Below are 23,727 nucleotides of genomic sequence, written 5' to 3'. Positions count from 1 at the left end.
GAAGGGGACAAGTTATCAAAAACTGAATGGCAAACAGAAGAACTCACATAGGGTCATGGAGATAACAAGGAGCCACTGCTGCTCATGGAACAGGAAGGTGACAAGATCCAATCTACACTTTAAGAAAAGCTCTTTGACTATGACCAAAGGACTTTAAAAATGACCCAGCAATACCTCTTCTAGGGCTGTACCCCAAAGAGATCATAAAAATGGGAAAAAGACCCACGTATACTAAAATATTTATAGCAGCTCTTTGTGCGGTGGCCAAGAACTAGAAATCAAGGGTATACCCATCAACTGGGGAATGGCTGAACAAGCTGTGGTATATGAATGTAATTGGAATACTACTGTGCTATAAGACATGACAAACAGGTAGACTTTAGAAAAACCTGGAAAGACTTATACGAACTGATGCTGAGAGAAGTGAGCAGAGCGAGGAGAACATTATACACAGTAACAGTCACAGTGTGCAAGGACAGATTTTGATAGACTTAGCCCTTCTTAGCAATGCAAGAACCTAAACATTTTCAAAGGACTCATGATGCAAAATGCTATCCACATCCAGAAAAAGAACTATGGCAGAATGAAGCAGACTATTTTCTCTTTTGTTAGGTTTTGTTTTTCTCATGGTTTCTCCCATTCGTTATAATTCTTCTATACAACATGACAAATGTGAAAATGTGTTTAATAGGAATGTATGTGTAGAGCCCATATAAGATTGCATGCTGTCTTGGGGAGGGTGGGAGAGATAATTTAAAACTTATGCAAGTGATTGTTGAAAACTGAAATCAAATAACTTAATAAATTAAAAAAAAGAAAAGCTCTTTGACATTTGAGTGAAGGATGGATTGGAGTGGGGAAAGGCTCAAGGCAGAAAGATGAGTTAGGAGGCCACTGTAATAGGCTGGAGATGATAAAGGCCTGAAATAAGGTGGAGGCTGTGTAAATGGAGAGAAGGGGACACATGCAAAAGATGTTTGCAAAGTCTGAAATCTGACAAAAGACTGGATATATGGGATGAGCTTCAACAAAGATCAAGGATGACTTTTCAAACCTAGGTGACTGGGAAAGATGGCAGTGCTCCCAGTAATTACTAGGAAGCTTGGAAGAGGGAAGGACTTTGGGGGAAAGATGACATGTTCTGTTTTGGACATGCCGAGTTTGAAATGCCTGTAAGACATTTGTGATGCAAGACTGGACCATTTTTTTATCAGTTTATCTGATTTTTATTTCAGAACTTATCTTTAACATGATTAGAGTGACCAATTAAAGCATCAGCTATATATTTTTAAAGATAAGGTCATAATTTTGTGCAGTTCCATATTTTGCCATTTGTTATGCTCATATGGAATGAAGTCAGATTCTCAGAATATTATTCTCAAAAAAATCTGCACAGAACAGCAGGTGGTACAATGGATAGAGGACTCAGCCTGGAGTAACAAAGACCTGAGTTCAAATCTGGCCTCAGATAGTAACTAGTTGTATGACCCTGGGCAAATCACTTCACCTGATGCCTCAGTTTCCTCAACTGTAAAATTGGGATAATAATAGTATGCACCTCCTATGATGTTGTGAGGATGCAAAGAGACAGCTTTTGTAAAGTGCTTAGAACAATTCCTGGCACACAGTAAGCACTATATAAATGTTAGCTAATATTCTAAAGATGATATTTGAAGCCAGAAAAGCTGAGGGGGATCACTAATGAGATGGCAGAAAGTCAAAAGAGAAAAGGGCCTGGAACACTGCCTTAGGGGGACACCCACAGTTAGTGGTCATAGTATGAATAAACAGCAAAGGAGACTGAGAAGGAGCAGTCAGATGAGCAGGAGAAGGGCCAAGAAAGGCGGTGTCATGAACACCTAGAGAGGAGAAAGTATAAGGAGAAGTTGGTGATGGACAGTGTCAAAGGCTGCAGAGAGGTCAAGAAGGATGAGGACTGAGAAAAGGCTGTTGTGTTAAAAAATTAAGAGATCACTGATAATCTGGTGGAAAGCAGTTTCAGCTGAATGATGATGTTGGAAACCAGTCTACAGAAAGTTTAGATTAGCATGAGATGAGATGAAGCTGAGGCAAGGATTGTTGAGTGTTTTCTCAAAGGGGTTAAATATGAAAGGGAAGAGAGATGTTGGGAGGGATGATCAGATAAAGAGATTTATTTTTTTTGTGGATGGGGTAGCTATGCATAGTTCATAGAGCACTGGGCCTGGAATCAGGAAGACTCATCTTCACAAGCTCAAAGCTGGCCTCAGACACTTCCTAGTTGTGAGACATTGGGCAAGTCACTTAACCCTCTTTGCTTCAGTTCCTCATCTATAAAACGAGCTGGAAAAGTAAATGGCAGAGTACTCCAGTATGTTGCCAAGAAAACCCTAAATGGGGTCATAAAGTGTTGGACACAACTGAAAAACAACTGATCCACAACCAAAAGAGATGAGCATATTCGTAGAAAGCAGGGAAGCATTCAGTAGACAGTGAGAGATGGAAGATTAGGAGAATTATGAAGATGACAGTGGGTGCACTCTACTAAGGTAGGAAGGGTATGAAGAGTATATGTAGAAGGATTAACCCTGAAAAGGAAAAGGGTCAATCTTCATTAGATACTAAAGTGAAAGAGGAGATGATGACGAAGGCAGATGTTTGAGAGATGTGAGATGACAAGGGAAGAAGGTTCATGGCCTTCATTTTTTTTCTGTTAAAGATGAAGTCATGTCCTCAGTTGAGAGGATGAAAGAAGGAGGATACTGTGGGAGGTTTGAGACAAGCTGAGGTTTATCACAATCTCTGTGGAGAGTAGACAGAGAATCAATTATGGGAGAACAGGACTTTCTTGCTACAAGGGCCATGCTGACAATAGATGACATGAATTTGCAGGGATCAATTTGGTTTTTTACTTTCAACCCTATTTGGAAGCACATGAATAACTAGATATTGGGAGTACTGCAGGGTTGGGATTTGGTGAGCCAGGATCAGCAATTTAAGGGAAGGGGAAAGAGATTCAAGAGTAGAGAACAGTGTAGAGTTGAATCCATTCACCAGGGGGGTTGATATTAGGAAGGAAAGAAAGAGCAGCTAATGTTGCTGGCCTAGGAAAGAACTGAGGAAGGGAAGAAATTGGAGGTCACAATGAGGATAAAAAAACAGGATCAGGAATCATAAGGCATAGAAAAAGATAGAGATAAAGGATTATGACCAAATAAAAGAATTTCAGAGTTCACAACTGTGGAATGGAACATTGTGGGTGATGATGGTATCAAAGATATGACTTTCTATCTATGGACAAGTAAGTCATAGGAATTAGGCAAACTGAAAAACTAGGAAGTTAGAATACTTGAGGAACTATCAATAAGTAGACATCAAGATGGTAGTTGGAGAGGAAAGACTGTGGGCCCAGCATTGAACCCAGTGAGGAGAGAGATGGATTCTGGAAGTAGCAATGACAATTATGCAATATTCAGACTCATCTGCCATGACCAATCAATGGGAAGTGAGTAGTAGAGAGTGGGATGAGAGCAAGTTTACCCAGTACTGGAAATGATAGCCAGGGAAGCAGTATTATCAGGAGGGCGGCCAGCCTTAGTAAGTGACAGAAAATGAAAAGACTGAGAAAGAAGAGGTTTAAGATGAAAGGAAGCTTGTTAACTAGCAGCCATTCCAGAGGACATGGTGAAAGGGCCAGGTTTCTCTGTAGTAGGTCCCTGAATGGGTAGGGTTTCATGTGAATGGGAATAAAAGGAGGGGAAAGCTAAGGCTGGGAGCAGAGAGTTTGGTATCATTGTAAGAAGATGAGCATAAAGCGGTGAGGAATGAGTACAATTAGAATATCATGAATGCAAGGATGTTTCATGAGAGAAGAGGTTAATTGGACTGCTAGAAGTCATCCCCCAGGCCACATGTCATGGAAACTGGTAATTGTTATGTCCTGTGAGGCCTAGAAGTCCAGGTTTAAGCAAGCAGAAGTAGGAGCAGTTATGGCTTGGTCAGGAAGCTGGCAGTGCAAGTGCTGGAGAAGGAAGGGTCTCCAATGTAAGGGGATGTCTATCTTGACCTGGGGTAGGTAAACTCTTAGGAAGGGAGCAATCAAGTGGGCTCAGAATTGGAGATACTCAGGAGAACTACTTAAGCTAGAGATAGCAATGTTAGGCTTCTCTTAGGTGGGCTGTATTTTCACAATATGTCTCTAATATTTGTAGATTATTGTACGTGGTTACAGCTATCAAGTTATCTCCTATAAAGTTAGCATATGCATAGAAGACACCCTATTTAAGGGTTCCCAAGGCTGCTTTTAAGGGGCAGCTAGGTGATGTGGTGGATGCAGCACCAGGCCTGGAGTCAAGAAAACTCCTCTTCCCAAGTTCAAATTCAGCCTCAGACATTTATGAGATGTGTGATCCTGGGAGAACCACTTAACCATATTTCCCTCAGTTTCCTCATCTGTAAAATGAACTGAGAAGGAAATGACAAGCCACTGCAGTATTTTTGCCAAGAAAAATCCAACTAGCATAAAGAGTTAGATGTGATTCAACAACAACAAAGGCTGCTTTGCTCCACTGGAATAAAAGCTAATTTATAGCCAACAGATAATACATATAGTAAGATCTCATAGTCTTTAAACCTCTCTGTCAACTATGACTGTAAAGATGTAGAAAATAGTATATGAAAGCCTTCTCATGTTTTCTTTAAGAATACACTTGATATGAGACAAACATCTCACCAAGATTTTATATAAACAAAAATAACTCAGCATATGTGTTGGTAGTTGTTGATAACTTTCAGGTTCACTTTTCTATTTAGGGGGAAGAGGGTAAATGATAATACTACCCAGTCCTTCCCATTATTTTATAATTTGTCCCTCTTAGAGATACCTTGAAAATAGACTCCTGAATTCCTTTCAAAGTATGTTGCCTCCAACACATATTTCTTTCATAAGCATGTGCTGTCCTCCAACTACTCTCTTCTGACTTCATCTTCTCTAGCACCATTTCCATTTGCTGAGCTGTTATGGTTCCACTATCACTGATAGTGAGAATAGATCACTAAGAAATACTGGTGGAGGTGTTCATTTCACATTTATTAGTAGTCTTACTCCCCACTTCATCTGTAAATAGTGCAGGGGTTTATTTCATTTAACAAGGTCTCACATCAACTTTCTACAATATGGTTTTCCCCTCCATTATTTTTCACTGTTTTGTAAGGCAACACTGATGACAGTCTCCCATCCTCCTCTTCTATGTCGTTGGAATACACAAGCTTGTAAATAACCTTATATTTCATACTGATGCTGTTTTTGGATGTCCCAGCTCTTACTTGATGAGAATAATTTTTTTTTGCTAGTTGAGGCAGTTTCTAAGTTAAATTTCTTCAAGATGATGGGGGCAGGAAGGTGGGGCAGTGGATACAGCCCTGGCCTTGGAGTCAGGAAGACCTGAGTTCAAATGTGACATCAAACACTTAGGAGCTGTGTGACCCTGGGCAAATCACTTACCCTCGACTGCAGAGAAAGAAAGAAAGAAAAGTAATGAAGATGATGAGAGCCCATATTTTTAGTTTGATTGGGTTTTTTGTTTTGTTTTGTTTTGTTTTAGCATCAACAGCTTGTACAACTATCAGATTGGAGTTGTTCTAATGGCACAGGGTACCTTATCTTCATCCTTTCTTCTAATTCAATAATAATGTTGATCTTTGTTCCAACCAACTGATAATCTATCTACATACAGATGAATGATTCTGAAATGACCAGTAGCTAGTTGTTTCCTGTCTGATAATATATTATCTATGTTATTTTTATGGCATCATTCAGTACTTGAGATATCCAGAACACTTCTTACAGAAAATCTTAATGATGCACAGGTGTGAGAGGTTTCTGAGTAGTCTATAAGCTTTTGACCTCTTTAATTTCTTGAATCAGAACCAGTTCTCCACAAATTTTTGTCATCCTCTCCTGTGCAAATTTTCTCACTGAAGTTATGATGTATGAAGGTAAATGTTGACTTTGTATGACTTTGTCAAGTTCTTCATAGAATTTCTCTATTTCTTCACTCTCAGCAACAGATGGTTACACATAAGCTCTAATTATCTTTATGGTGGTCTGTTTGCTTATGTTGGCCTCCAGGGAGATCTCTGACTGGAAATTTATAAAACTGTGTGGGGAAGGAGAAAAGGATATTCATTCAGTTGACATAAATATTCACTGTCTAGTTGAGTCAAGACATGCTCCTGATCCTACTCATCAGTGGAGTAAATGTGTTAGGAAGTCAATTCTCCAGGTTGACTGTGTGAAGAAAAAAGTATTCAAATTCTAGTATAAGAATAAAAGATAGAGACTGAAGGATGTAAGCTTCTTCATAGGATGTAAATTCCTTTAAGGAGCTGTTTTCACTTTTGTCTTTGCATTCTTAGCCAAAAAATGCTGTGGAATGGAACTGAACTGGAAGACATGGAAGCTTAGAGAATGAGAGGCAATTTGAATAACTGGGATATCTGGGGCAATGGTTTTCAGATTAGGATCCCCAGGCAATTTAACTTTGTATTTTAGGTGGAGAGTTCCTGTTATTTGTGTATAATTTGTCTAAGATGAATCTAACCAGAGTGGGGCAAATCTTGATTCATAGACAATACAGAGTTAAAATTAAGCCAGTATGAGCAGGTGAGTGTCCTCAGCCTGTTAACCTGAGATCCAAGTCAATAAGAATGAAGGGCTATCAATCCAGCAATGGAGGCAGGCATTTCCCACTCTCCTACCACAAAGGAAGAATTGGCTAAGAAAATACAGAATCTAATCATGTGGGTCTGGAGTTCCTGCAACTCACTGAGGAATCTTGTAGAGCAGAACATTTGCCCAGGGCATTATGTATAGAAACCTTCCCCATCTGGGAGAAAGACAAGGCATGACGCCAGTGGGGGCCACGTGACAAACAGGCACCTTAGCTCAGGCCCTAAGGAGCCTTAGATGGGATATCTAGTTCATCAGTATTTTGGGGGCTGGACTGCAGATGGGGGACTATATTACTGGAGCTATAAGGGAGGGAATGAACCAAGGTCTCCAGTTACCCCACCCTCCATGGCGTATAGCCATTTTAGAGGTAGACGTGGGCTTCCTTTTTCTCTTTTATTTTTTGATTTTTCTGAACCACAGCTTGTCTCTAATTGGGTTTCACCCACTTTGGCCACAGGAAAACAGTAAGGACATTCACCGGACACTTGTAATTAGTATAATACATGTGCTGCAGTATTTAGGCATGTATGGGAGTTGTTGAGTAAGTATGGAGAACACTAGTATATGAAGGAGAAAGTGAGTGATTGAGAACGACATGAGTGTGGAGGGAGGGAGTGTAATTCAAAGTATGTGAGTGGGAGGGTGTCCAGAACTGTCATTAGGGTCATTTGAATTTGTGTTTTGAGAGCAGATCCCTAATAATTTATGGATGTCAGTGCAGACTCCCAGAAAATCTGGATTGCTTTTTTAAGGCAAACCTTGATTTAGTTAATGTGAGGAGAATGAGAAAGGAAAGTATACACCCCTAGCCCGTGCATCCTCCCAGGGAGATTGAGTGGATGCTAGGTCCTGGTGTTGATCAACACAGAGTTATTTCGGTTCTGGGGATACTGATGGTGAACCCCTGGTGGAGGTGAGATACAGAAATGGCACAGCATGACCAGTAGTCTCCACATGGGGAAAGCACCCACCAGTGTGGGAATGGGGAATTGTGGAGACACAGAAGATTCAGAGCCAGAGCATCATGGTGTAAATAGGTCTGTGACAACTTTGGCATTCCAAGACAAAAAGACTATATGTCTAAAGCAATGTTTCTTCTTGTCTTCAGGCAAACAATAAAATCAACTCCACCAATGCTTTTATTTGCCTCTCCTAGAAGAACCTCTGAGCCATTTTTTCCATTTCCCTGAAATTTATTTATGTATTCCAGTTTCATTTTTAGCAAGGATGTGAATATGGATGAGATTCAAGTCTTCCAGTAGTGTATCTCTTGTTGAATCACTGGACAAAGGCCACATATCCAAAATACCAACAGTTAAATGATTATTTATCTAGGGCAGGGGTTTCTAACCTTGTTCGTGTTCTGGCCCCCTCGGCAGTCTAGTGAAGCCCTTGTGAACCCTTCTCAGAATAAGGTTTTAAATAATTGAAGGAAATGCTAAATTTCAGTTAGAGGCTAGTAAAAATAAAGATGTATTTTTTTCATCCAAGTTCACACATTTCTCCCTGCAACCCACCACTAGTTCACAGACCCCAGGTTAAGAACTCTTTGATATATGGTCTTAAGAATTGTATGAATCTTTACCCCATTTCTTTTCCTCCACTCTCAATTATCACCATGGAATTAGAAGAAAATTTCAAAGACTGAGGGCCATATTACATTTTTGTCTGTTTAATGGAGAACCTAACTTCTTTCATACATGGCAAATATTTCTCCATATTGGAATGACATATTATTCATTAGATAGTTTTAAGGAAAAACTAATAAGGTTAATATTACCCACAAGATAAATTCCTCAAGGCCTTCTCCAGGGAATGAGGCAGGCATTTTCGGAAGCTAAAAGCCTTTAGCATGGGGTATAATTATGAGGGGGCCAGTAAACAGATCAAGGACCTTGGTAGATGCTGGCAAGAATGTCACCCATGATACCCTGCTGGCCACCAAAGATGGCCAAAAGGTGGGCCATTCATTAGCCCATTAACACAGCTTCATCAACACATTCCCATGGTCCTTTGTGAGAGTCAGCAGGACAGGGAAAGCCAAGGCCACAAAGAGAGTGACACTGACCTTATGCATCACCATCTTTTAGCAATGGAGGTTAGTATGTTTTAGATCTAATTCTATCCAGTAAACAAGTAGTGAACAAGTAAACTCTTGTTAGGTACTTGCAGCAGATAAAACACCTGGCCTGGAGTCAGGAAGACCTGAGTTCACAGCTGGCTTCCAACACTTACTAGATATGTGACCCTCGGCAAGTCAGCTTCCTCCTCTGTAAAATGAACTGGAGAAAACAATGGTAAAATCACTCCAATCCCTTTGCCAAGAAAACCTCAAATTGGGTCACAAAGAGTCAGATATGACTAAAATGACTGAACAACAACAATTCCTCTTAGGAGGAAAGATTTGTAAATTATAGAAATTTATAAAAAATCATAAATTACCAAGTACCATTGGAGCAAGAACTATCATGAGTTTTGTTACTATTACTATGTAAAGAGTATTATATGGTCATAGGCTTTTAGATCTAGAAGGAGCCTCAGAGGTCATCTGGTTCAAACTCATCATTTTTAGAAAGAGAAAACAGGGATCCTGAGAGGCATACCCAAGGTATGACAGAGAGGAAGCAGATTTTAAGCCTACTTCACTTGACTCCAATCTAGTGCTCTTTTCACTTCAGACTCTCAGTGGTGGTGCAAATGGAGGAGAGCAAAAAGCTGGTCTGTGCAATTTTCTAAGATGATCAACAATCCACATAAAAGTAAGTGACATTTACATAGCATTTCAATGTTTCCAATGAGCTTTCTTCACACTGACCTTGTGATGCAGGTAAGCCTGAAGTGGGCTGGCAGGTGCAGCGGAGTCAAGAGGAGATTTAACGACACTTTGGTGTAGAGCAGGGGTAGGGAATGAAAGCATTTGTCATTTAAAAAAAATAATAATAACACCTAAAGCTTTGGAGAAACAGTCTGAATGGGAGAGTTGCTTCTCTGGGACTCCTTATATCTTGCCTCTTGACAGGTTAAAGACTTCCTGGTTTAAATCTCTCTACTCCTACAACTGGTTATCCTGTTTGGCTCAGGCCCCAGATTTCAGGGCTTCAGTGATATGTTGGTCCTGTCCTGCCTAGATGTAAGACTTTGGTGCCAAACATGATGCCAGATGAGAAAGATGAAGAGATAATGAGTGATGTGTTCCCTTCCACATCATTTAACTCCTCCTTCCCCACCTCCTGACTTGCGTCGTGTTCCCTCCAGCCCCAGTTAAGGTTTGCCTGTCTCTCAACCTTCTCATTGCCTAATCAGCATGACCTGTTAACTGTGCCTTCAGCAGCCTACTATACAGATTATTTCATTTGTATTCCCACATTTTACAGAAGGGGAAGAAACTTACTTGTGGTTGGACCACCAGTGAGTGAGCAAGTGCGCTGTATAAGGTCACTGCTATGGGAACCAAGAAAACCACGTTCTGGTCCATTCTCTACCCCTGATGGGTGACACAGATTGACCTCTCTGAATCATGGGAAACTGATCACCACCCCACTACTCCCTGGATGCTATTTCCTTCTTGGGGATTTGGGATACTGCTCTCTCTTGGCTCTCCTCCTTCCTGCTGGACTGTTTCTTCTCAGGTCCCTGTTACGAGATCATCATTCCTGTCCCATCCTCTACCTATGTATATACTGCAAAGTCTTGTCCTCTTCTCTTCTTTCTCTCCCAATAAGCCCATCAACTCCTATGGATTCAATTATTCTCTCTGTGCTGATGGCTCCCAAGCTGACCAATCCAGCTGTCATATTACTCCTGAGCTCTAGTACTATTACTTCTAAGAACTTGACGAGTGTTTCCACTTGAATGTCCCCTAGGCATCTCAAGCTCTTCCACACTTTTCTGTTTCTTATCCTTCCACTTAAGCAGGTTTGCAACATCAGACTCATTCCTGACTCTTGACCAGCCTTCATTCAGTTAATTGCTAAACTGTCAATTCTATTTCATCAAAACATTCTATATCCATCCCCTTCTCTCTACTCACATGAATACCACTCGAGTCCAGGTTCTCATCACTGGTATCACTGCAACAGCCTTCTAATTGGTCTCCCCAACACCAGTACCTTCCTCTATATATAGCTGCCAAAAGTAGAGCTTTAACCATACGTTACTTCCTTACTCAAGAAGTTTCAGGGTCTCCCTACTGCCTCCAGGGGAAAAAAATACAAATTCCTCTATTTGTCCCTTAGAGCTCTTCCCAATCTGGCTCTAACCCACTGCCTTGCCTTTTGTACTTTATGTCCCAGGCAAACTAACCTAACTGCTGTTCTCCATCTATGACATCTCCTGGCTCCATCTCTTTATGCATGCCATCGCCCCCATATTTCTGGAGAATGCTCTCCTCCTGAACACCACCTCTTGGAATCTCTAGCTTCTTCTGAGGCTCAGCTCAGGGGACATCCACTTTAGGAGGTTTTTTCTTATCCTCCCAATAGTTAGTGTCCCCCTAACAATTGTTTTGCATTTTCTATCTATCTATCTATCTATCTATCTATCTATCTATCTATCTATCCACACACATATGTATATGTAGTATATATACATATATAACAAATGAAAAATAATTGATATTATTTTAAAGTGGATTATTTTGCATTTACTATGCACATAGTAAATGCAAAAATGTTTTTGAGATAAATATATCAGGTATATATGTACATAATATTCAGTGTACATATTTTTCTCAATGACAATATGATAAAATAACGAACATTTACATAGAATCTACTATGCTCCTGGTAATGTGCTAAGAGTTTTATAAGTACTATCTCATTTGACCCTCACAACAACCCTGGGAGGCAGATGCTATTATTATTCCCATTTTACATCTGAGGAAACTAAGGCGGAGGCTAAGTGATTTGCCCAGGGGTCACAGAACAAGTAAAGGTCTAAGGATGGATAGGAATTCAGGTCCTCCTGATTCCAGATCTAATATTCTATTGACTGTGCTACCTTATTGCCTCAGTATATAAGCACTGTTTAGTTTTTGTTTTTCTATTTCCAAAATCTAAGATAATGCCTGGTGCACTATAGGTATTTAATAAATTCTTACTGAATTTAAATGAACTGACTTTTACCAGAAGCTGCAATCACAATAGAGAAGCCAAAAAATCATACCTACAAAAAGCCAAGGGGGCTTCATGTCTCAATTTCCCACAGTGTACAGAATAAGCATCCCCCAGTGCTCAGACAGTCACTTTGCTACCACATCCCCAACCTACGTACCCACTTCGTTTAATGACGATTCCACTCCCCACCCCGCTACGGCCCCAGTATCCAGATCACAGAATAGGAGGAGTTAGGTTTCCTGTGTCAAGGGTGGGATCTGGTCCAATGGGGGAACAGCGAAGATTTTCTTTCCTGTTTACTCCTTAAGCCCACAAGGAGCTAAAGTTGTTAGTAAGCACTGCATACTCTGAGACTTGAAAAGCTCTATGATCTCCTCCATAGGTGATTCCTCACCAGCACAGATCCGGAGTCACTCCACACTTCAGCAGATAATATTAATGAGTTTTGAGAACAGAACCAGTTCATCTCTGGTTGGTAAATCCTCCAGAAGTAAGTTCTTGGCCAGGCTGGACTTTGGATGACAGATATTGCTGGGTTTGTAAGAGAGCAAGATGCCCTGGGATGAGCACTGGGCTTGGAGTCAGAAGATCTGGATTCTAATTCTAGCTCTCCCCTTACTGTGTGACCCAGGGCAAGTTACTTAACCACCGTCGGCCTCAGCATCCTCATATGTAAACTGAGAGGGACTAGATGATGCCTAAAGTCCCTCTGAATGCCAAATCAAAATCCCTGCTCTAAGGATCCCCACATTCCTCATCACAGGACAAACTCAACTCAGAAACCCAAGCCAAGCTCAAATTGTACTTTTAAAAATAAAATTTAAAATCCTAGAAAAAATAAAAACTTTTTTCCTACTTTTCTCCCCCCATCCATCATCAGTCTACATACCAGCAATTCAATACTGGATATAGAACTTCAAAATAACCAAAAAAAAAAAAAAAAGAAAAAGAAATTTAAACAAATTAAAACTTCCTGAAAGCAAACAACTGTGAAGCAACAAAAGACACTTCTATAGGTTTACTGTTTAACTGTTTACAAAGCACTTGTGACTGAACAAGCATGTACAAAATCTCTACTATTCTCCAGATATGACTCAAGGCACTGAGTACGCAGAATAACAACTCTAAAGGGCCACCTGCCAGCGCTTGGGCCACTTTAGCACAGGGTTTGCAAACCTCAAAAGAGGCCCCGGCAGAGAAGGGCCTCAATAGAGGGAGTCCCCTCGCACACATCACCCATATCCATGTAGGCCAAACAACCAGAATCCTACCCAGACATATTAGCAGTTTAGCATTTGTTCTCACAATATGGCTCAGGGGAGTCAGCCTCAATGAGTAAGATGTGTTATGTAAGCCGCTTTTCAGTAGAATCTGCATTTATCAAAGAGAACCTAAAATAATACAGAAAAGCAACAGCCCACCTCCAAAACACATGCTCCCTTGGAGCAGCCTGGCATTTCCCAAATCTCCCAGTTATCATCCTGGGTACTGGCAAGGAGAAAAAGACATCTCTTTCCTTCTTTTCCTTTCTTTCTTTCTTTCTCTCCTTCCTTCTTTCTTTCTTTCTTTCTTTTTTCTTTCTCTTTCTTTCTTATCTCTTTCTTTCTTTTTCTTTCTTTCTCTTTCTTTCTTCCTTCCTTCCTTCCTTCTTTTCTTCCTTCCTTCCTTCCTTTCGTTCTTTCTTTCTTTTCTTTTTTTAAAAGGAAACTGTTGTCAGGAATCTACCCAAAGGCCCCCATTCCCTGAAAAAGAATCTGACTATGTCACTGGGCAAAGGCAAGTGTTCAAAGCAGCCTCAGGGGATATGTATGAATTCCCTTTTCCTCTTTGAGATCAGGAGGAGAGTCTTAACTATATACTGTCCTATTACTGGCAAAACAGTGAAGTCATAATAACCACATCAAATTAAACATATACATATGTATGCTGTTTAATAGCTTACAAAGTACTTTCATTTAACAAGACTTACTATGAACCAGGTATCATGTTAAGCAAATCTGAAGACTTGAGTTCAAATTCAACCTCAGGCATTATACAGCTATGTGATACTAAGCAAGTCACCTAACCTCTCTCTGTGCCTCAGTTTCTCAGTCCAAATGAAGAAATTGGACTTGACTGCCTCTAAGGTCCCTTCCAATTTCAAATCCATAACAACAATGACATAGTCCCCATTTGCATTATCTTCCTAGATTTTCAAAATCTGCCTATGATGGAAATAGCAGTGGACATTTTTATTTCCATTTTATAGAGGAGGAAAAAAGACTGAACAATTTGCCCAAGATCACACAGGGATTTATTGGTCACACTAAGACCCAGGTTATTCTCATCCTTGGTCCAATCTACTTAAACTCTTTCAGTCCCAACAATGTTGTGTGGTGCAAAGACTGCTGCTGGATTTGGTGTCAGAGGAGCTGAGTTCAAATCAAGTTTCTGTCCTTAATGGTGTGATGTTGGGCAAATCCCTTGATTTCTCTAGCCCTCATGAGCTCCTTCTTCTGTAAAAATAAGGAGATGACTTCTAGGTTCCCCTCCAATTGGAGATCCACCATCCTTCTCTGAATCTTGCTGCCCTCCTCAGTGCCCTTGTGCTGTCCCTAGCTACTGAAGATCTGCAGTGGGGTAGTCCATGTAGTCCATGTAGTCCATGTAAGCCCACTGGCATATCCTTTTCCCCCACTTTGGAGACACTGATACATCCTTCTCTTCTTCCTGGAGGCACCAGGACATGGGATCACCTTTGTCTCCCATCAACACTGAACAAGGACCATGACCACCTCACCTTTCTTATCCTGTTGGACTAATACTACCTTGTCCTTTTCTCCTGTAAGATGACAAAACATGTACCCACCACCTAACCAGTTTCTTTCCCTAGTATGGCAGGGAGAAAGAAAAGTCTTCTCTCCAGTTCTTAGTGTCTATTTTCCTGTTAGTCTCAAAGAAAAAAAGGGAAGAGGATAAGTATGTATGCCAGTCCCTATACTAAGTGCTTCCTACAAACATGATGTCTCTCAACCATCCTGTGAACTAGGAACATTTGTCATCCCCATTTTACAGTTGAGGAAACTGAGGCAGACAAAAGTGAAGTGAATTTCCAGGGTCACATAGCTAGTAAGTATCTGAGGTGACATTTCCTGGCCCACTTGATTACCTAGTTGCCTAAATCAATCAATCAAACACTTATCAAGCACTTGGTATGTGCCAGGTGTTGTGCTAACTGATGGGAACATCTGGCTTAGAACTCCCACCCATCTTATCATGAATGGGGAGGGAAGAGGAGGTAGGGAAAGAGATTTCAGTAGGTATACAAGGAGGAAGAGAGCACCCTCTGGACAAGGTGCTATGGGATTTCCTGCCTATGAAGGAAGAGTAGGATTCCCACAGGGCTCATCAACTGTTGGGAAAATGCATCATTAAAACTGACCCCTACGATAGATCCACATGGCAATCATGCTAACTTCTCTCCCCAAGAACAAAGCTAATGATTCTTTAAACAAACCGATCTTGCATATGTTAGCACAAACAGTCTTGGTTGACCCATCCTCTTTTTCCTCTACAGAAGAAGGCACAGGGTTATTTTTTGAAATACAAACATCAGTGAAGCTGGGACATCTCCATATGTGATCACTGAAATGATGATGGCTTCTTCAGTATGTCAGAGGGCCATAGTTTTATCATGCAGGATCCCTCCACTGCAAGTCTCCTCACCTTAGTAAACAGTCACAAAATCTTAGTCGTGGAAGGAGCCTTAGAAATCATCATGGGAGCAAAGGCTCATGGATTTGGTGTTGGAGGGAAAATAGGAGGTCAATACTCCAATCTCATTTTACAGAGAAGAATGTTGAGACCCTTCTCAAGGGTAATGTGTAGAGCTGGAATCTGAACTCAGGTCATCTAACTCTGTGGCTAGATCCCTTTCCACTACCTCAAAATTGGCTTTCCCAGATCATCTCCATCATAGTCTATGAACAACAAAAGAATTCACCACCTGAGGGCAAATTTTTGATGATGTAGATTAAATGTGCTAATCCGTTCCTGGGCCTCTACTCTAAGACTTTCAGATTTGGATTTCCAAAACTCAAGTTTCACACACATAACCTTCAAGTGCTCAGGTCCCCTCTGCACTATGATTAATTGTCCTTAGGAAGATTCCAGTCTAATTACAGGACTCTTCCTCCTCAGGGAGCTGCTTTTTAAAGGGAGAGATAGAACTTTTGTCCTCAGAGACCTTATAGTTTATGGGATAGGCAAGGTCCCCTCCTTGGAAAATTCCTCTTCTGAGGTGGAATGTTGCCTCCAAATGTTCACCAACACATTGTGCGGGAAAATGAAGGTTGGCATCTGGGTGAGGGCAAGAGCTAAAGCCTTTGACCCCCTAGAAGCTCGCAGGCTCCTGGTTGACTACACATTGGCCAGTGTACCACTTTTCCCCCAGTGAGGGGAAATATTGTTTAAATGACCAGGATGTTCAGACTGGAGAGGAAAAGACTGTAGGACCATGAAAGCTGACTTCAAATATTTAAAGCATTGTCAGAAGAAGAACTCAGGTCCTCCTGACCCCAGGGCAGCGCTCTGTACACTGCTCCACCTGGAGTCTAGATGGCCATTAGTCTGGTCTCCATTTTTGAGAGGAAATATTTCACTAATTATCTCCCAGACAATAAGAAATCTGAATCCAGGGTTATTTCTTAGAGATTTCTTATCTCGCTCAACTCCAGTGAGAGTTGCTTGAATGCTCAAGTAAGTCTGGTTGGACAATGGTCACACTGGTCTCTTTGATGGTCCCCAAACAAGAAACTTCATCTCCACTCTGGATGTCTCTCTGGATGCCCTCCCTCCCCATCTCCACCTACTAACTACTGACTTCCTGCAAGTCCAGTTAAACTCCTTTCTCAGTCTGTTTTCATTCTAGTGCCTTCCTTCCACTGATTCTTCCCTATTTAGCCTAATTATACTTTGCATGTGCATAGTTGTTTGCAACTTGTTACCTCCATTAGATGGTAAGATTCTTGAGAACAGGGACTGTCTTGATTTTTTGTATCCCCCAGAGTGCCTGGCACATAGTAGGTGCTTACCAAATTCCTATGGACTACTCTAATATTAATTTTATCTGGAGATATTCCCTTCTCCCTTTCTGCCACCCCTTCCACCCCAGCCCACTACCTTCTCACCTTCCTTCCCATTCGGGGCAGCTTGATCTCGTACCTGACTGCCTGATATTTAGATCTCTGGCAATGAATCATAAAACTCTATTAACACAGGCAGAGACATAGAATCATGGGAAAGAAGGAGGGGAAACGACTAGGCATTTACATAGCACCGACTATTTGCCAAGCACTTTTTATAGATATCTCATTTGATCCTTACAACAACCCTAGGGCGTAAGTGCCATTATTATCCCCTCTTACAATGGAAGCAAACAGGGGCTAAATGACTTGCCCAGAGTCACACAGCTAATGCCTGAGGCTAGATCTGAACCCAGGTCTTCCTGACCCGAGGCCCAGCACCCTATCTACTGCACCACCAGCTAAGTGTGTAGGATCTGTGATCAACACAACTAAAAAGGAGCCAGGCCTACTTTCCTCCCCAGAAATGAAGTAGCCAGAGCAGGTTTAGGCCTGCATTCTCTAGGTGCTCTCCTGTCTGTCTGGGTAGCCTTAGAAGAGGAGTCATAGGAATTCTGCCTCTTTATCAAGTAGCCAGTTGCCTGAAACCCAAGGAGGAAGGTGTGATCCAGGAGACTGGAGAACCATTCCTTAGCATCCCCTCCACAGAAGGATTTGAGGAAAGGCAGTTCCAATGACAGGGAGGTCAAATATCCACATATATAAGGATGGGTCTGAAAAGTGCACAGAAATCCTGGAAAAGAAAGAGCGTATGCCCTGCTCCATTCCCACACCAGAAGGTCTATATTCCCACAGATCTAGAGTTATAACTATACACACACGCACATGTACACACATATTCACACACGCATACACATAAACAGATACGGTTTGCATAGGGCCATAGGCACTGGGAAAATAATGAGAGGAGGGTTAGGCACTTAAAGTCGAATGTTTTCCAAAGAGAACTCCCTCTTGCCATGCTATCAAACCCTTGAGGACACACAAGCCCCTTGTGGCCACTGTGAGTGAGGGGCTTTGGAAAAGACCCCACTAAGCTGCATTACTACAGAGGTTTTACCATGGCCTTGGGTCCCTTGAAACACAGTCAAGAATTTCAGTTTCATTATACACCTTGGCTGGTGACCAGACATGTGCTTCAAAGGTTTGGCCTCCCCACATGTATATGTGTCTGTAACCAATGTGGGCCCATGACCAAGTCCACATGACCCTGAATGAGAGAGATGAAGGGATAATTACTGGCTGTCTGGACCACAAAGAGCAACTGTGTCAAGGTTTTTTTTTTTTCTCCCCATCAGGCTACTGAGGCAGCAGGACAATGGCTCACCAGTAAATGGCACTCTGTCTGTCGTCAGCACAAGAAAACCCAAGAGAAGGCACTTAAGCAGTTAACTCACATACCGATTCCATTCGCAACCACTGAGTCGTGGCTAACTTCACATTCGTTGGCCATCTCAGGCTCTCCCTCAGGCTCATTCAAATCCAAGTTGGGCGGGTGGGAGGCATCCCCAAAGTGTTCTGCAGCCTTCTCATGACTGGCATCTCCATTCAGTATCCCACTGTGTGCCTTTTTTAATGGCATGATTTGCAAGCCACTGGGCGTAGTTCGGTAAGAAACAGTCTTGGCAGCCCTGTCCCCCCCTGACTGGGGCTTTGTGGCATACCCCTTTTTTGGTTTTTGGAGGGAAGGGTTTATCCGCTTCCTTTTGTGGGAACTTCCTTTGCCCTTTCCTGATTCAGGTCTATGAGACAGTTTCTCGATTGGAGCTCCTCGGCTTTCTCTTAGGAATTTGGGGGCGCTGGTCTGCTTCCCAGACTTAATCCGCTTCTCTCTTGCCACATGGAGTCCATTAAATTCATCGATAAACTCCTCACAGTGCAATAAATGATGCTCGGGCTCCCACGTGTCCTCATTGCTACCATAACCTTTCCATCGGATGAGATATTCCCATTTCCCCTTCTTGTTCTTTCTTTTGTCAACGATCCTCTCAACCTGAGATGAAAAGAGACAGAGGATTAGAGTGTAAAAGCAGTGTCAAAGAAAAAAGCAGAAAAAACAAGGTGCCCACTTCCTGGCCCTAGAGGGGACACCTAATCCCCAAAGTTAGCACTGTCAACAGTATTCAGGAAGGAAGATTTTATTTTAGGCCATTATTAAACTCATCAAAACCCCACTGTTATTTGCTGTTGGGACCCTGGAGGTCCTGCCAAGTTCATCATCATCCTCATCAGGATAGTGAGGAAATTAAAGTAGGTCAATCTTGAAGAAATTATCCAGCCCTGACCTTCTATGAGCTAAGAAAACATTTACCTGCTTTGAATCATCCTCCCCAGAGCCAGACTAGACTGCCCAAAGTCTCTAACATCTACAGCTTTCATGAAATAGGTGTTTTTTGTTTTTAGTTTTTAGTCATGGTTCCTTAAAAAAATGTAATTGGGTTTAACCTGGATGCTCAACCGCTACCAACCAGAAAGACGGTGAATAAATGGATGCTGATGACTGCCCACCTCTTGACAGATAGGTGAAGGGCTCAAGGTCTAGAATAAGACACACATTTCTGGATACAGCGAACATAAGAATTTGTCCTATTCTACGATGCATATTTCTTACAAAGGCTTCATTTTTTTCTGCTATTGAGAGGATAAAACAGAAGGCGGGAAAAAAAGAAAAAGGTAAAGAAAGAAAAGTGGATTGTTCTATTACCTTTAAAAAAAATGCGGAAAAGAGAAAGGAAGGCAGACCAGAAAGAACCACAAGGAGCAGGGCAGTTTTGAAAGTTGTGTGTTGACCTGATGTATTTACTAAAGATCTGCTGTTTTCCAATCTCTCTATGTATTTGAAGAAGCCTGTTTTTATTGGTGTTTGTTAAGGTTAGAATAAAAATAAATTAAAAAAAAAAACTAAAAAATAGACAGATGCTGAGGCACGATGTATCTGTGAACCCAAAGGTTTCTTTCTTTCCCCTGGGAGACATCTGGGAAATGGGTAGAATCCCATGTATTTGAGAGAAGGAAGTAGAAAAGAATTCAAAGATTGCAGGACCTTTATGTATCTGGCAGTATTTTCTATAAAAGCATAAAAAACTTCAGCCTCTCCTGGTTCATTCCTTCTTTCCTTCCTCATGGTCAGAGTGGCCCATGTGGGACCTGTCATCTCCATCTTGTCTCCAGGTAATAAAAATAGATAACATGCACATACTGCTCACTATGTGCCAAGAAGTGTACTAAGTACTTTACAATTATTATCACGTTTAATAACATAATATTTTGCTATTCTCCTGTTTCAGTCGTATCCAACTCTCTGTGACCCCATTTAGAGTTTCTTGGCTAAGATACTAAACTGATTTGCCATTTCCTTCTCCAGCTCATTTTACAGATGAGGAAACTGAGACAAATAGAATCAAGTGACTTTCTCTGGGTCACACATCTGACCTGTCTGAGGTCAGATTTGACTCAAGTCTCTGACTCCACACTGGGCACTCTATCTGTTGCACTAACTACAAATGCCCTTTCTTTAATAGTTAGACCAGGATTCTTAGCCTTTATTCTGACTAATCTAAAGAATCCTGTGGATCCCTTCTCAGAGTCACATTGGTAAATGCACACAATAAAACATACAGGCTTACCAAGGGAACGATTTATATTGAAAAAGTTATAAAAATATTTTTAAAGTTCATTGTGCTAAGAATCCCTATGTTAAAATTTCCCTTTACTTTGGGTCTCTTCTCCCCATCTGAGGGATTTTTGAGACTGTAACTCAGTCTTCTCTACCTCAAAATAAATAAACATATAAAGATAACTGGAATTCTCTTTGGATCTGGTTATCTTAGCTGCCCAGTTATCTAATGATTTTTCTCCTTGCTTTGAAGTCCCAGAAAGCCTATCAATGTGGCTTCCTGGTGACAGGAGGAGAGATGGATTTCTTCCCTCTTCCATTCCTCTCTCTCACACCCTGCTCAAGCTATGTTCACAGTGGATTGAAGTGCATCTGTTCCTACTGTCACCTGCAACATCTTACGTTTCCATGCTGTTTATCCTGTCGGTCCTTAATGGAACGGGAAGGTCATGCAAGGGAACAAGGACCCTAACAACCTGAATCCATTATCCAGGAATGCAGTCACCTTCCCATACAGAGAAAATAAATGTTCTCCTCCCTAGGAGATAGAATAAATTCTTGAAATTTGTTACTTGAAATACACTAGACATGCAGTAGCAGTTAAAAAAAAATTCTAACTAACACTGGTGTAAATGGGAAAAGGGCTGGTCAAAAAATCTAAGTTTCAGTTTCATTTGTGACATATTCTCCCTGTGTGACCACAGACAAGTCACAGATTCTCCTGAGCCTCGGTTTCTCCACCTGTAAAATGAGAAGGTCAAGAGGACAAGATGAAAGGTTTTAGAAGGGCCCAGTTCCCCCATAAACACTCCAACAAAGACACATAAGGTAACCAAATCCAGTCACCAATCATTTATAAAGTGCCTGCTGTATGTCAGGCACTGTGGTTAAGCACTAGGGAATACAAAGAAAGGCAAAAACCACCCTCTGCTCTCAAGGCACTCCTGGTCTAATAGGGAAGACAACAGGCAGACAGCTATTTGCAAAGGAGATCAACACAGGATAAAATGGAAATAATCTCCAAAGGAAGGTGCTAACATTAAGCAGGACTAGGAAAGGCTTCCTGTAGAAGGAGGGCTTTGGAAGATCCCAAGGAAGCCAGGAGGTAGAGATAATAAGGGAGAGCACTGCAGAAGAATGTCTAGTTAGGAAATGGAATATTTTGATGAAAGCAACAAAAAGACCAGTGTCACTGGATCACAGAGTATGAAGAAGAGGGTAAAGTATGAGAAAGACTGGAAAAATAGGAAGGGTCCGGTTATATATGGTTCTATATTTGATCCTGGAGGTAAAAAGGACCTACTAAAGTTCATTAGAGACATCTAATCTAGGTGTTCAGTGGATAGAATGCTGGGCCTGAAGTCAGGAACACCTGAGTTCAAATATGGCCTCAGATACTTACTAACTATATGACCCTGAGCAAGTCACTTAACCTCTATTTGATTTAATCCACTGAAGAAGGAAATGGCAAACCATTCCAGTATTTTTACCAAGAAAACTCCATGGACAGTACGGTCCACAGGGTTACAGAATGCTGGACCCAATGGAACTACTGAACAACGGAGTTTACTAAATAGGGAAGGGAAGGCTGACATGTTTAAATTGGAGCTCTAGGGAAATTACCTTGACAAATGAGGAGAAGAAGGACTGGAGAGGGGAGAGATCTGAGGAGGGGAGACCAACCAGAAAGCTACTCCAATAAGTGCAGGCAGAGTTGAGGAGGATCTGCACCAGGATGGTGACAACGTCAGAGGAGAGAAGGGGGCATCATATGTGAGAGATATGGTAAAGATGGGAACAGATCAGCTATGTGGTGTGTAGAGTGAAGCATGACACTGAGGTTGTAAGACTAGGTTATTATTGACAGTAATAGGGAAGTAAGGATTAGGGGAGGGTCTGAGTGGGAGGGAAGATGATGGGTTGAGTTTTTGACATGTGGAGTTTAAGATACCTGTGAGACAAGTCAATTCGAGATGTCCAAAAGACAGTGAAGGATGCAAGACTCAAGGACCAGAAAGAGGTAAGAACTGGACTAAGAGATCTAAGAATCAGATAAACCATAATCAAGCAGAATAAATAGAAGGAGGCACTCCAGCTAATCAGGGACTGCATAAGAAAGTGGCCAGAAATCTATGCATCTTCACAGGGGACATATGCCAAGGAGGTGGACTTCAAATCAAACTCTAATAAACTGGGCTAATGCTATTAGGATCTTGGGTGCAGGCATGTAGGGATAAAGCCACCCCCTCATAGGTTCAGGGAGCTGGGCAGTGCTATCCTTAAGGCATTCAAAGCCATAGCAAGAAAGTTACAGCCAGTGCAACACAAGGCACCAGGCTTTCTTTAAGGGAAAGAAACCAATGTTTCTGGACCTTTCAAAAGACCATGAAGCAACTGTTGTTTTTGTTGTTTTTTTTTCTATCAAAACCTATAGCAAGAGACAGGTCAAACTACTGGCTGGTGGCAGGGACATGCCAGAAAGCTTCCAAGGGGGCTCAGATCAGCAAGTCACCCACATCCAGCTCACCTCTACAGCTGCAACTGAAGAAGGGACCAATGCTCAGGCTGGAAATAAGAATAAATAAAATTTCAGTTTCAGAGTGTGGATCATGAAGATTTTATTCACGGTAGAAAAAAAAGTACAAGAATCCATGATGAGGATCTAGCCTAGGTGGAGTTAGGGCAAAGAAGTAGAGTTAGAACACTTATAGATGACGAATGTCATAATGTCATAATCTATAAAGAGATTCTTTATCTACTCAACTTCTTACTTGTAAATAGAGAGAAGGGAAAAAAAGAGGCAAAAGGTCTAAGAAGTTATGATAGAAGGAAAAGCACAATTAACTGTCACAACACTGAACATGAATGAGATGAATGCAGTCACAAAATGGAAATGGATAGAGGAATTTATCAGAAAGCAAAATCCAACAATCTGTTGTTTATAAGAAACAAACCTAAAATATTAAGAACCATTTGTAGTAAAAACGAGGGGTTGGAGCAGAATTTATTATTATTTATTCAGGGAATTCATCCAGGTATGAATAGCAACCACGATCTTAGACAAAGGTGGAGTGAAAGATAGATATGGCAAAAGGAACTGTGAGCGGGGTAAGTTACATTATGTTTAAAAGCATCATAGATAACAAAATAGTATCTGTTTCT

General features: G+C 41.3%; 1 protein-coding gene across 2 annotated transcripts in view; it reads right to left on the bottom strand.

Annotated features, from left to right (window-relative positions):
- Nucleotides 1–23,727, bottom strand: part of CDYL2 (chromodomain Y like 2) — a 222,333-nt gene that overhangs the window by 63,515 nt on the left and 135,091 nt on the right. The window contains exons 2-3 of one of the 2 annotated variants that reach the window (XM_072635869.1): nucleotides 18,351–18,942; nucleotides 18,010–18,159 (exon numbers count right to left, since the gene is read on the bottom strand). In XM_072635869.1, the coding sequence (XP_072491970.1) occupies nucleotides 18,010–18,159; nucleotides 18,351–18,942 (742 nt within the window). The remainder of the gene's footprint in view (nucleotides 1–18,009; nucleotides 18,160–18,350; nucleotides 18,943–23,727) is intronic. The other variant, XM_072635867.1, reaches the window with a different exon arrangement.

This window comes from Notamacropus eugenii, chromosome 1 (assembly GCF_028372415.1).
Source record: "Notamacropus eugenii isolate mMacEug1 chromosome 1, mMacEug1.pri_v2, whole genome shotgun sequence".
Classification (NCBI taxonomy): Eukaryota; Metazoa; Chordata; class Mammalia; order Diprotodontia; family Macropodidae; genus Notamacropus; species Notamacropus eugenii.
This window is presented reverse-complemented; position numbering and strand designations above follow the sequence as displayed.